Source organism: Rhinoderma darwinii, chromosome 5 (genome assembly GCF_050947455.1).
Source record: "Rhinoderma darwinii isolate aRhiDar2 chromosome 5, aRhiDar2.hap1, whole genome shotgun sequence".
Taxonomy (NCBI): domain Eukaryota; kingdom Metazoa; phylum Chordata; class Amphibia; order Anura; family Rhinodermatidae; genus Rhinoderma; species Rhinoderma darwinii.
In genome coordinates this window covers 116,225,558-116,240,958 of record NC_134691.1, presented here as the reverse complement: position 1 = coordinate 116,240,958, position 15,401 = coordinate 116,225,558, and the positions used below count along the sequence as shown (strand labels likewise).

The 15,401-nt window shown below is 38.8% G+C and overlaps 1 protein-coding gene across 1 annotated transcript in view; it reads left to right on the top strand.

Moving 5' to 3' along the window:
• The window catches only part of PIEZO2 (piezo type mechanosensitive ion channel component 2), a 415,657-nt gene that overhangs the window by 152,921 nt on the left and 247,335 nt on the right, over nt 1-15,401 (top strand). Inside the window, exons 7-9 of the mRNA XM_075828141.1 lie at nt 3,952-4,165; nt 8,952-9,114; nt 10,643-10,771. Of these exons, the coding sequence (XP_075684256.1) occupies nt 3,952-4,165; nt 8,952-9,114; nt 10,643-10,771 (506 nt within the window). The remainder of the gene's footprint in view (nt 1-3,951; nt 4,166-8,951; nt 9,115-10,642; nt 10,772-15,401) is intronic.

Here is a 15,401-nt window from a genome sequence, read left to right as displayed (position 1 = left end):
GGCACTGTGAAATGCACAGTTTTTCCTGTGATGGTGCGGTTAGGGAAATTGAACATTAAGAGCGCAGTCACACGTAGCAGATTTTGTTGCAGAAATTTTCTGCAAATGAAAATCTGTTTCATTTATCTGTATGGGGTTGTTTCTGCAGCAGGTGCATGGATTTCTGCAAGTTCCCTTCAGATGAATAGAACTGATTTTCAGTTGCAAAAAAATTCTGCAACACAATCTGCCGCATGTGACTGCACTATTATTGTTAGTTTTCCCTGCAGGTTATAGCTGATCTCTGGGGGTTTCATCAGTGGGACACTTTGTGATTAGCTTATTGTCAAGGCACTCTTTTAACCAATAGGGATTGCTCAAAGCAGGCAACCCCTTTAAAAAACACAAGTCACAGAAATTTTAAAGGATTCACAGGCACTGATAACTCCAAAAACGTATTCTTACCTTCTTCTAGCTTTCTTCGAGCTCATTCAATACCAAACATGTTCAAATGCTAACAAACAGATTTTCCCATGAAATGTTATATGACACCTCAATGGTCTACTCTAAACCAGTGGTTGGAACCAAAGCCACCCGTTCTTCGGATTGGAGCAGTCAAACCCACAAAGCACAGTGTCCTATTGACATGTCATTAAACACCTTATTATAAATGATTTCATTATCTCGCTATAATCATTCTTTATTATTACATTATCATTTGCGTATATTGCACCAACATATTTCAAAGAGCTAAACAGAGAGACACATCAGCACAGAATTTGCAAGAGCAAATCCCAGTTTACACCACATAGTCCAGTGATTTCAAATAGTATTTCAAAGCAGCAAGCAGAAGAAGTTGTGGCACTCACCGATCTGTAAAAACAGTCTGTTTATTTAATCCATTTTAAACATAATGTAGTAAAAACAGCCGTCTGACATGGGGGATGGCCGTTTTGGCTCTTCATGTTTTTCATCGTGGTCTTGATGGTATCGCCTCAAACACATACATTTTATAAAGGATACGCCTCTTGATTGGTCAAAAACAAAGCAGTACAAAAATGTAATTCACAATAAGCAAATTACATACAGCATCTATTAGACAGCTTAATTGCACATTAATCATAAATATGAACTAAGACGATTCGCCCGATCTTTAAGAGGGTGCACAAACCTGTTTGTTCCCTGGAAACTGGTGATGGGTGCCCCAGGATAATGCAACACTTTAAGGATCTCCATAATGGTAATACTCTATCTTTTGCTTGTATTGAGGGAGTGACCAGAACTCCAAATTCTATTGATAGACAAACACATGTGCTTCAATGGGAGGCTCACTAGATTATAAGAACTGAGACAGTGGATCCCCTTGATTTAAATTATTGAAATTATCTTAGTTCACATATATGATAATTAATGTAACAATTAATTTAACTAGTAGATGCTGTATGTACTTTGCTTACTGTGAATTACATTTTTTGTACTGCTTTGTAACCTTTCAATCTTAATTAAAAATATCATGTGTCTGGGACAGTACTATGAGGGTCAATGAAGAGCAGTTAGGGCACGGCCAGACGTGGCGGAATTCCTCCGCAACTGTCCGCATCAATGCCGCACAGAATCTGCGTTGCAGATTCTGCTGCGGATCTGCACAAAATGTGCAGTACATTGATGCGGACTAGCTGCTGCGGACTGCGGGAAAAGTGCTTCCCTTCTCCCTATCAGTGCAGGATAGAGAGAAGGGACAGCACTTTCCCTAGTGAAAGTAAACGATTTTCATACTTACCGGCCGTTGTCTTGGTGACGCGTCCCTCTTTCGGCATCCAGCCCGACCTCCCTGGATGCCGCGCCAGTCCATGTGACCGCTGCAGCCTGTGCTTGGCCTGTGATTGGCTGCAGCCGTCACTTAGACTGAAACGTCATCCTGGGAGGCCGGACTGGAGACAGACGCAGGGAGTTCTCGGTAAGTATGAACTTATCTATTTTTTTACAGATACATGTATATTGAGATCGGTAGTCACTGTCCCGGGTGCAGAAACAGTTACTGCCGATCGCTTAACTCTTTCAGCACCCTGGACAGTGACTATTTACCGACGTCTCCTAGCAACGCTCCCGTCATTACGGGAGCCCCATTGACTTCCTCAGTCTGGCTGTAGACCTAGAAATACATAGGTCCAGCCAGAATGAAGAAATGTCATGGTAGTAAAACGAATACGCTCCGCAGCACACATAAGATCTGCGGACTTCATTGCGGAATTTTGACTCTCCATTGAAGTCAATGGAGAAATTCCGCCATGAGTCCGCCACTGCTCCGCAACAGACAGAGCATGCTGCGGACACCAAATTCCGCTCCGCAGCCTATGCTCCGCAGCGGAATTTTACGCCTCGTCTAAACGAACACTGCTAAATTAAAGTGTAAGTCAATGGACAAACGGCACCGCTGCGGATTAACGCTGCGGAGTGTCCGCAGCGGAATTTAAGTGAAATTCCGCCACGTGTGAACATGCCCTTAGAGCGAAACATCCATCTCCAACGTCAAAAGGCTGTATCTGCCACGCTATGTTTTAAATGGATGAAATAAGGAGGCAGATTGGTGAGTGCCACAACTTCTTCTATTTGCTGCTTCTGGAAAATCTGTTCTCTATCTTTGTGACTATCCAAACCAAAATTTATGTAAATCAATAGAATTACCACAATTTTGAGTAAAGTACCAATTAAATACAGTGATACACAAGTAAAACATTAGATTATGTATGCGTTTGCAACTTTGTTTTTCTCCCAAATGAATAAATAAATGTAACCAGCTGAAATTATGAAGTTGACATCATTTGCAGTAGTAGGATATGAGTTTGCTGATCTTGTCGGAGGCAGCATATACTTATATTGGTGGCACGTACTAATAAATAGAGATAAACAAAAGGAGTATACTTTCCTGCACAGAATAAGTGAAGTGACAATTTAACAATGTTTTATTGTATTTAAAGCTGTCTTTTTTTTATTTCAAATTTTTTAAATGCTCAGTGTTCTGATTTAAAGGGTTTTCTTCCCCGGCTATGATATAGATATAGATATAGATATATATATAAAAATTCTTGTTGCCTGAAGGTATGAACAATTATTGTGTCTGAATTCACTGGCTGCACATTCACATCTTCAGTGTACAATCACCCAACAAACACATGTGTTGAAGCATCTACTTCAATTTCTCAACACATGTGCAGTTTCAAGTTTGCATACTACCAGCAGTGTGCTATACTGGCAAATAAACTAAGCGACTCTGATCAGCAGTCATGTGGGGCCGGACTGTACAGTATACACAAATGTAGTTGAAGTGGGATGTAGATCATATGTCATCAGTATTGCATCCATATTACGGATCTATAATGCTTATGGTCCGTCTTCTAAGGAGGGACAAAAAACACATAAGACAGCCTCTTTTCAATACTGATGCCATACAGATGACAAATGGCTGTATCTGTATTTTGAACACTTTCTATAAACTTCAATAGCTGTTGTATTACATGCTGCATTTTTAAAATGTGTGTATTTTATACGCGCATGTAAATTGATTCTGTCTTACGAACTGAAAAATAGGCTTGTAATATTGGTAAAAATATACTTTTATGAAAGTGACAGAACCAGAGATGAAGTATACACAAGTGTGATCCGGCGTGGAGTGGGCACTCAAAAAGTGTATTACACCTTATACAGGTGGGATTTGACAGGTTATGTAACTGACAATGCCTTGTATATAAATTGGATTATGGGAAAATCCTTTAAAAAAATCATGTCATGCCATTATTCTGTAATGGAGGTGGATTGTAGCATTTGAATGAAAGCTCATCACATTTTTCTCTACACACACTACAATAGTTATTGCTAGTGTTTAATAACCATAATAATAGGCTGTTATATAGTGTCCAGCAGTTCTGTATTGTGACTATATAAGAGTTGTTGTTTTCTTTTATTTCTGTCTAGGCATGATGCTACCTTCATTGACCTCGGCTGTGTATTTCTTTGTATTCTTGGGGTTATGCACATGGTGGTCCTGTTGCCGAGTATTTGATCCGCTGATATTCAGCTGTCTATGTGTATTAATGGCCATATTTAGTGCAGGGCACTTGATTGGAATTTATCTGTACCAGTTACAATTTTTTCAAGAGATTATTCCACCCGGTGATTTTTATGCCAGGTAAGTCAAAAAGATGAATTACTTGTTTTCTGTTCATAGTACCTTAATATATTCATTGAAACCTAATGTTGCAGATGTGTTGAACCCATTATATAATTGAAATATTGCACACTTTTTAATCAGAAATATCTAACTGACATTGTCTGATTGTTCTATTTCTTTCTTTGACCTTTTTTCTTTCCTTCATAATATTTACCATCTACATAATAATACTAGTAGGTCAGGTTATATGGAGCTAAGCTATAATTACCATGTCCATCCAGTTCTTTAGATACATCTTCATTCAATGTTTAGTGTTACAGGGATATGAAAATATATTTGCCATTTCCACTAATTTTTTTTTTTTTTTGTATTGTCTCAAATTAGCAGTTTCATGTTTAATTAATAACTTCTGTCTACTGCAGCTTAGCAGAGCACTGGACAGAACATCATTCTGCTTCAGGAGATGGTTTGCTGATGAGGAGAAGTTAATTAACGTGTGGTTTTGTTTAGTTTTTGCTAAATTGAGTAAACAGGCTTCATTCATCCTGTGATTTCACTTTCCATCAGCCAGCAGTAATTTTAGAGGCTTTTAACTTCCTGGCTGTTGCTACTGTAATTCTTTGAAGTAGGGATATTAATCACAAGAGAGCCTTTCATACACCAGAGTTTTTGCGTGCAATTTTCAAAATTCCTCTATGACTGCTTGAAATCTACACACTCTAGCCCTTTAAAACACATAAAGCTAACTGTTGGACCATTATTTTATTGATTTACAATAGAGACGGACAAGGATCACCAGACAATCAATGCATTACTCTTTTAAGAAAGGCGCATTAACTCGCCTTCTGTAGTTTAAACGGGATATAACTTCACTCAAGCAAGAATCGCTGGCGTCTTTCCAAATTACTGCTGATCCATGTAGAAATGCTCATTGCTGTGCTGTGGTTGTCACTGACCTTATGTGCGCCGTGTAACATTTGCTTGAAGTTGCAGTGATAGCATGAATTAAGGGTGTCCCCTGCTGGGTCTGCTCTAAAAATACAAGGGGTTTTATACTTTTACGGTTTTGCAAATAGTTGATTAAAACATATTTGTATTATTTTAAACTGAAGATATCCCGTATGACATAATATTATATAGTATAGAAGTTATAAAAGTCCCTTGATCTTGGACTAAAATACTGCATTATAGTTCATACTAAGATTGAAATTAAATACCCTATAGCAGTTTGTAATTCTAAATTAAACCTACCATCTGAATTAGGCCTCATTCAAATGACCATATTCCAATGTGGATAAAAACACAGTGCTAAACATGGACATTGAATACATATTTTTGTATCGAAAGAGATGTTTTTCAAGCTTCTTCATTTGTGAGTATGTGAACATGGGGCGCATTGGCTACGGATTTTCTGCAACGGATTTAATTGGGGAAAAACCTGCATCGTATTACAGTAGCAGCAAAGTGGATGAGATTTCAACAAATCCCATACACACGCTGCGGAAAAAATTAGCAGAAAAGTAGTGCGGAAATTGGCTTGCGGTGTGGATCGTCAATCTTCAGAATGTCAATATCTCTTGCGAAAACACTGTTGAATTTCCGCACAGAAAATCCAGTTGTAAATTCCATAGTGTTTACCTTGTGTGTGGACGTACCCTGTAAGTGTTTTGTGAGCTATATTTTTCTCAGAATGCAGCTGTAAATAAATTTCATCATACTGAGATACATTTGAACAGAACATTTTGGCAGTATAAACTGACTTTTGTCAGGAAAATATGGGGCCAATATTGGCAAAATACAACATACTGCATATTTCAAATTCAGAGATAAAAAAATATCTATCCAAATGCAGACAAATTTAAACAACATGCAGTGGCCTACATCGAAGAGAGAGAAATGGGCCATACATTATGGTGCCAAGTTTTGCCACCAAGTTTAGAATAGCTTTTTGCTTGTTTCCCTATCCACGCACATTACCAACCCTGTTGCTGACTAACAATGCAGTTCCTCTGGAGAGTGGTGTCCTGCGCAGGTTCTCATCACCCTGTAGCAAAGGGGATGGGACCAATGAGGGCGAGGCCCGGATGGTCTGCTTCTGTTGTATATACACCCTTGACAGCATCTATGCAGAGAAAATAGTTCTGTGTGATTAAGGCGTGAAACATAATATTGCATAGTATTTTTACTCCTGCTGTGTAGTGGAGTAAAGTTAGGACATAAACATGTTGTTTATTATTACTATAGTATCACCATATTTTTTATTATTTGCTCTTTGTTAAATTATAAGATTTAAACAAGCTTAAATACAATATATTTATTTTAGATTAAATCTCCTAACCACCCTGCCCACCAAAATAAGACGAAGAGTGAAAGTCAGGGGGAGCAAGAGAAAATAGAACGTACATTTTACATTATATAGTTAATAGGAAGAGGTTGGCTCATAACATTAATAAAGACTTTGAGAAGTCTCCGGGTTTATGTACATTAGATAAACTTTCATAATTTGTTTAGCCAACCTGTACATGGCAAGGTTAGTTATGGGTTGGGATAACCTCCACTTTCTGACTATAAGAAGTCTTGGCAGAAATAGCAATCTTCCAATCAGATTTACTATGTATTTGGGAAAAACAAAGCAAACCCTGACATAAAGAGGCAAAGACAAAGATCCTGGGAAAAGGCAATAAGTCAGCATCTGGAGCATTACATCTAGAGCAGCCGGAGGTTTGGCGACACACAATTTTGTGTAAAAAAAAAAAAAAGAGGGTTAGTAAAGTCTGTTATTCAACATAAATTAAACCAATTTGTGATCAAAACAAGGGGGAGAAAATTAAATTAAGGACACAATATGAAGTTATTTATCCTCAAAAAATTTCCACAAACCGTTCTCCCATTGTTTTCTTGCTATAAAATTAACTCTCAAGGAGCCATGTCTGTTGATTAGCCGCGTTTTACCCTAACAATTCAAAAGAAAGTCCAAAATGAGTGAGGACCCATCACTATAATCGAAAGGTGGGAGTAAAACATCCCTTAATTGTAGATATCTAAAAAAAGTCTGTTAGCTAAGGAAAAGTAGTATCCCTATTACTGTATAGCTGATTCAGTGTCCATGTACAATATTCTGTATTGAGACACTACAGAAATGTACTATCTTAGGGTATGTTCACACGGCGGGGGTCCGTAACGGCTGAAATTACGGGGATGTTTCAGCCTGAAAACATCCCCGTAATTTCAGCCGTCCCGGCATGTGCAGGCGCTTGAACGCCGCGTCAATTACGGCCGTAATTAGCGCTGCTATTCATTGGAGTCAATGAATAGCGGCTCCAATTACGGCCAAAGAAGTGACAGGTCACTTCTTCTACGCGGGCGTCTATTTACGCGCCGTCATTTGACAGCGGCGCGTAAATATACGCCTCGTGTGAACAGACAAACGTCTGCCCATTGCTTTCAATGGGCAGATGTTTGTCAGCGCTATTGAGGCGCTATTTTCAGACGTAATTCGGGGCAAAAACGCCCGAATTACGTCCGTAAATAGGCCGTGTGAACATACCCTTATACTAATAGTAAAGTCTTTTTGATGGCATGTTGTATGAAAATGAATGTCCGGTGCCAATGTATGTCGATTTCCATAGTGTTCCCAATGTATGTATTGAATTAATAAAATGCTTTAGAAAAGGAAACACCTTTAATAAAGATTCACATTATACCATGTTGGCAAAATCTTTTTTTTATGAAAATGTCAGTCCCTCTTACCTGACCGATACAGGATCCAGCGCTAGATACAGCTGCTCTGTACACAGAATACAAAGCAGCTGTATCTCAAAAAGTAAAAATTATTTTTTAATATAATGTATTTACAAAGTTGCAGAAAACACACTTTTTTATAAAAAAAAAAGAAACAAAAGGATTTCAAAGGTGCACATAGCCTTTAAAGAATTTATCCATGCAATATTTTATTCATGCAAGGTTTTATTCATGCAATCTACTAGAGATTATACAAAATAGAAAATGATGCTGAACGTGTGTACATTAGAACATAAGATTTTTCTCCTACCGGTTAGGATGTCCCATAAATGGTCTTAGCTGTATAAAGTCACTAACCTGTTTAAGCTAGCTTTGTATGAAGAAACAACTACGTACAGGTAACAAAATGATAAGATACTGTAAATGATGAGCATTCCATTGTTATCCATGAATAATGTCTACATGATAAAGTCAATATTGCTTGTGGCTTTTACATAAATAATTAATGCATTTCCAAGAATTACTATAGTCACTATAAATTAATACCTAACCTTCATCAGTACGGGTGGTGGTAACTTTAAACATATAGTAGTAATAGATCCAAATCAGTGAAAACAATATGGTAGTCTACCCTTTGCCTCCATTGTTTCAAGGAGATAATTTTTGCCTTTAAGAGATCTGTCAAGTTGTGTAATCCTTTCTACATCTCTGTGTGCATTTTTAAAGCAGATCATACACCATAAAATGCTGACCTATTTAAGGGCAGTTTAATATAGGGACATGTTCTTTGTTTTAGCCCAAATGACACAATAATATAAATAGTGCAGTTTGGTTAATAGCACATAACAAGGAATATAGTGAGCCCCCTGTATTCATAAGGGGAGTGCTCCCCCACCACCTGACTGAAATAATTGATGGCTGTCATGTATACATGCAGTCATCAGGAGTCTTCTGTATTCTTTCTTGGGCGCTGTTAACCAATTTACACTATATATTTTTTTTGTACTGTTTTGTGCTGTTTAGCCTAATAGTGTTTTCCACATTTATTCTCCTTCTATTATAGGTTGTTTGGTGTCACTTCATTAGTTCAAACCAACTGTTCAAGCACATGGAAATTCATATCAAATCCGAGTATAGATTGGTACCACTATACCAACCCAGTCATGCTGTTAATACTGTATTATACACTGGCAACTTTGATACGTCTTTGGCTTCAAGAACCTGTCGTAAGTGTAATATTTTATTAATTATTTATTTTTATTGATCCTTGGATTGGATGTTCTTGCTCCAAGGAAAATACATTAAAGAAACCACTTAAATACAACTGTATCAAACTCTTAATGGACCTATTTGTTTTCAGACTAATACAGTACTGTAAGTCAGTTAGCATTTTCACTTTGTCATTGATCTCTATTGATCATTGAGTTGTTTTGCCCTTGTACAATCTAATTCTTGTTTCCTGTGCATTTCAGTTTTTTATCCATTTAAGTGCTTAATACTTTAACAAAGTAAATGCTTTCTCAGAGTAACATGTGAGCATATTATTATTTATTTTCTAGATTAATTAAACAACACTTTGAGGGATTACTGAATTGGGTGAATGTGAGATAAAAAGGATATTCGTTCTTAGAATTATGGAGGATCTGTCACTATTTTATCAATGACCTATCTCCTAACTAATCTAATAGGCGCTATGATACTTATAACTATAGTGTAATTTTTTTCAAAAAATGTTTATTATTTGCATTTTTCTAAATATGCTAATTTGGCTACACTTGCCAAATGGGAGGTAGGTCTTTCTTTCCACTTTGAGCAGTGTAATGTTTTCCGTATGACGCTGTCCAATCAGTGTCATACAGTTCTCCTCTTCTCAGCCCAACAACACAGGGTGATCATATACTGTAGTATACAGTTTCCATTCCTGACTGTGTTTTCAACTGGTCATACGTCCGGTTGTTTCATAGCTAGAACTGCAATCCTGGTGCCATATGAAAGATTATATCATTGTTCTAGGTGGTCCACAGCCGGAGATATAGCTATTTTAAATGATCCCCTCCAGCCTCAGTCTCTCACACTGTGTGAAGCAGCTTCATGCTGATAGGACAGCGTCAGAGGCTGTGAGGAAGCTCCACCTCAGGATAATCGATGGTGTTACCTCCCACTTGTCTAGTATAGGCTCATTTTCATATTTAGAAAAAAGCTCATAACTTTTCAAATAATAAACGTTTTGGAACACAATTTTCACTAGCATTATCCGTGTGACAGCGCCTATTAGATTAGCTAGGAGATTGGGCATTACTAAACTTGTGATAGATCCTCTTTAAGTAAACTATCCATGATCTTTGGTGCTAGAGGAGAATAGAGATGTATATCTAAGGCTTTGTTCACAACCGTGTTTTTGGTATCCATTGGGGTTTTCATCAGAAACCTGATGGACCACATTATAAGTTAATAAGGATAAGTCAGAATTTGTCAGTAACCATTCAAAACCGGATCTGGCATGTCTGCCTTTCCTCCATTACAAACGGAAGCCATGAAGCTAGCGTAAACATAGCCTTAATAAAGTAAATGTCTTTTTGTTTGTTTAACTTTAGAAGAGTGCACGTATACCTTTGTATTTTTTTATCTTTTGTGGAAACTTTTTATTTTTAGCAGTGCATTAAAAAAGAATTGTCACAACATATTTAAAACTATCTGTATATGTTGTGATTGAAGAATGTTATTATATATTATTATTGCATTATACTTTTGTAGAGGATCTATGAAGAAAATAAGGAGAATGAAGAAGGTGAGAGAGAGGGAGATTGCAACCCACCTCCGCTCACTGCAGAAAGAAGACGAAGTCTGTGGTATGCTACTAACTATCCCACAGATGAGAGAAAAGTAAGCCTATTTTCAATTAAATAATTTAAAACAAGTGGTACTCCCTTAAAAAATACATCCCTTAAAAAAATTCAGTGTTAGGCCCCATGCACACCACCATAGATTTCGTACATAATTGTGGACCGTAATTACGGTCCGCAATTACAGACCCATTCATTTCTATTGATTACGGACACCTTCCCGTATATTTGCGGGAAGGTGTCCGGGCCGTATAAATCTTTTGCAAAAGATAGGACATGTCCTATCTTTTGCTTTTTACGTTCCCATACTTTATAAAAATAAAAAAAAATTTGACTAAAGGGTCCTGGTTCATATTCTGAGAACACTGTAAGGACTTGCATTATTATTACGCATTGTTAGGGTATGTTCACACGCACTATTTACGGACGTAATTCAGGCGTTTTACGCCAGGAATTACGGACGAAAATACTGCTAGAAAGCATCAGCAAACATCTGCCCATTCATTTGAATGGGTTTTCCGATGTTCTGTGCCGACGGTCATTTTTTTACGTGCCGCTGTCAAAAGACGGCGCGTAAAAAAGACGCCCGTGTCAAAGAAGTGCCTGTCACTTCTTGGGATGTAATTGGATCTGTTTTCCATTGACTCCATAGAAAAACAGCTCCAATTACGTCCGTAATGGAAGCTGCGAAAAACGCCTGCACTTGCCATTACGTCTGAAATTCAGGAGTTGTTTTCCTCTGAAAACAGCTCCGTAGTTTCAGCCGTAACGGACGTGCACGTGTGAACATACCCTTAGTGTTAGACTTGGGAACAGTGCTTTCCCTGTTGTGAAAGTTTAGTCCTTAAACATCTGCACACAAACAGAAACCTTATAAGATGGCTGTACCATTGTATACGATAGAGAAAAGCAGCTACCGTACACATTCACTAATCACTATATTTGAAAGAAAAACAAATACATAAAAATCTGAATCTGCATTAATGATGATTTAGTTAAAGTAGCAAAACACATACAGGAAAAAAGAATTAGGACCTCACTCAGACCAACACTTGTGGTGCATTTGATCGTAACTTTGTAATTGTTTCTTTTTTGTATGAATCATTCATTGGTTAAGCCCATGAGAGTACAGTTTAGGCTATGTTCACATCTGCGTCAGATAGTCGACTACGGTATTCATCCCGTCAAAACGACAGAACCCTTGCACAACAGAGTCAAACTGAAACCATCGGCACCGGATCCGTCACCATTGAAATCAGTGGTGATGGAAACAGAAAACTATGGTTTCAGTTTGTGTCAGTCAGGGCTCCGTTCCGACGGAAAGCTCAGACGGAACGTCAGAACAGAGCCCTGACGCAGATGTGAACGAAGCCTTACTTGACAACTATGTTAATAGGTTTGTATGACTAAGGCCTGCCCAGAGCTGTAAGCACTTCATGTGCCAGCATATATAGTGCTCCATATGGCAACATATTTTTTAGATATTCTCTATAATATGGCTTTAAATGGAGCATTCCACAATTTGTTTTCTAGCAGATTCCGTATAAATCTTTTAGAAATGAATTCTGTATGTCTCTGTATGAAATCAGACACATACAAAAGGGACCCAAACACCTCTAAGTGCCATATTACGCTCCATATAACTAGGAGCCATAATACGGCCATGTGCACTAAGTCTTAAATTGGCCAACCAATCCTGATCTGACTAGCTTATGAAAATTTTAATTGATAATTATCAGGTTACTCATCTTTCTCTGGCATTATGTACCAGTCAATGATTCTAAAATTATTGTATTTCCAAAAATTCATTAAAGAACAAACTGTAGCTAAAATACAATATATTTCTGTATGCAGAAAAAAATAAAATAAAGTATTTATCTGCAATAGAGAAAAAATATAGATTATACATAAATAAATAATGCTAAATTTTAAAGACAGATGCAGACAAGTATTTTCTATAATCAGAACAGGCTGTAGAAGACATGGTTAGGACACCTGGTTTACTAAAGCTGGGACTACCTGTAAGGGTGTATTAACACGGTGATGGTTTTGTCACATTTTTTGCAGCGTGGCTGAAAACCTCACCAATAAACGCAAGCGTTTTTACTGAGATTTGCAAAGTCACAGCAAATCGCTGTAAAAAGCACGCGTTTCACAAAGTGGTTACCGGCTGTGCGGCAATAAACGTGGCAAAAGAGCCGTGTGAATACACCCTAAGGAGGACTTGACTTTAACCCCTGAACGAATGCCCATGTGATTTTAAGGCAGCTTTATTCTGCAGTGGTGTAGAAACATGACGCTGCAGAACAGCAGCTGTAATGTCAGAGACAGCTGGGCACCCAGTTGAGAAGGCAGAATTTTTTTTATCATTTCTGCCTTCTCGATCTGTGTATACACAGTGTAGAATGAGTGTTGTGTATACAATAAAGGTAGCTGTAGTTGCCTTTCTTTACCCCGGTGATCATGTGAGTTCTGGGACAACAGTCAACTCACAGAGCTGCTGAGTCTAACCGGACTCCGTATAGCCCTGATTGTGACAACTGTCACATCATCAGGCTGTATTCTCCAGTAACCCGGGCTGTCATAACAGATATGTAGTGTAAAAAAATAAAATAAATGATGTCCACTAATGTTTTTTTCTGACCTTCTGGTGGACAAGTTGAAACAAATGATAATAATAATAAAATAATATAATAAAAAAATGATAATAAACTATTTAAAAATTTAGAATAACATCCCGCCCTAGTCCCAACCCAATTCCTCTAACTAGGTTATGTTATATATTAACCCCTATCCGCACGAGTAAGTAGTAAGTAACTATACGTCGTCGCGGGAGGTTACTTCCCGCACGAGGACGTACAGTTACTGAGTTGTTTCTGGTGCAGACTGTCGGTGACTGTCGGGAACCGGGAGGTCAGCGGTCGCCGACAGCTAACACTCCACTCTTGCCGGCCAGCAGTCCTTTGCCGCTGATTTCGGCGAATTAACCCCTTAAATGCGGCGATCGGTTGCAATCGCCGCATTTTAGGGGTTTCTAGCATATCGGCAGACCCCGGTCCGAAATCGCTGGGTTTGCCGATAGTTAGCATGGCAAATGGAAGCCAAACAATGGCCCCCGTGTCTGCCATGGATGGAAGCCCATCAGGACCAACCTCCGGCTGGTCCTGATAGGCTTCCTGTCAGAGTGACAGGAAGTCACTGTGTCGTTCCCGATGCACACTGTCGGCGACAAGGTGTGTATCGGGAACTGGGAGGTCAGCTGTCCCTGACAGCTGACACTCCAGTGTTGTCAATCAGTGGCTCATCACTGCTGATTTCGGCAATGAACCCGTTAAATGCGATCGATGCATTTAGGGGATTTGTAGCACATCAGCATCCCCCATACATTTGTGGGGACTGCTGATGCTTGTGACGGCATCTGGAGGCCAGGCAACGGCCTCCGAGTCTGCCCTGTATGGAAGCCTATGTGGACCAGCCTCTGACTACTCCTCGTAGACTTAGTGTCAGAGAGACTGTGACGTCACACTGACAGTTGGAATACGTTACACTACCTAGGTAGTGTAATGTATTCTAGCAGCGTTTAGAGCTGCAGGTGAAAAAAATAAGGTGTAAAAAGTAAAAAAAAAGTTACAAATGTTTTATAAAAGTTACAAAATAAAAGTTTTTGTTTTCCTATAATAAGTCATTTATTATAGGAAAAAAATTAAAACGTTAAAAAAAGTACACATACTTGGTATCACCGCGTTCGTAACGATCCAAACTATGAAACTATAATGTTATTTTTTCCGCACGGTGAACGCCGAAAACAAAATAAACTGAGAACTATGTCAGCATCGCTATTTTTTGGTCATCCCCCGAACCAAATGGTACCAATAAAAGCTACAGCTCGTCCCACCAAAAATAAGCCCCCAGACTGCTCAATCGACAAAAAATAAAAAAAAGTTCTGGATGTCAGAATGTGATGATACAAAACAATTATTTTTTTTTTAACTAATAGTCTTTTCTTTGTAAAAGTAGTAAAATATAAAAAAAATATATAAATTTGGTATCACCGTAATCGTATTGAGAAGCAGAATAAAGCTCAAGTTGACGTTTTTACCGCACAGTGAAAGACTTAAAAACAAAACCCCCAAAACAATGGAGGAATCACAGTTTTTTCCAATTTCGGCGCGCAAATTATTTTTTTTTCAGTTTCCCAGTACATTTTATGGTACTTTAACCCCTTCCCGCATTTTCACGTACAGTTTCGTGATGGGAACTAGTGTTTTCACGCAATTCCACGTAACTGTACGTGAAGGAGGTGGAGCTGGCTCAGGAACTGAGCCGGCGACATAACCGCCGGGTGACAGCTGTATGTTATAGCTGGCACGCTAAGGTATCGGCCAGGACCGGAGCTAGCCTCAGATCAGACCTATTAACCCCTCATATGCTGCATTCAATAGAGATCGCAGCATGTGAGGAGTTTATAGCCACCGGCACCCCAGCAACGTGATCGCTGGGTTGCTGGTGGCTGCAAAGGCGATCTGAGACCTAATACTTACCTCCCGGTCTGCCAGCAACAAAATCCTCCTATGCCCCATCGTCGGCGGGGCCCAAAAGGCTTCCGGTACTATCGGCAAGATGGCGCCGGTTCAGCTTCCTGCTCAGAAGCTGAGCCGGCGTCATCAGCA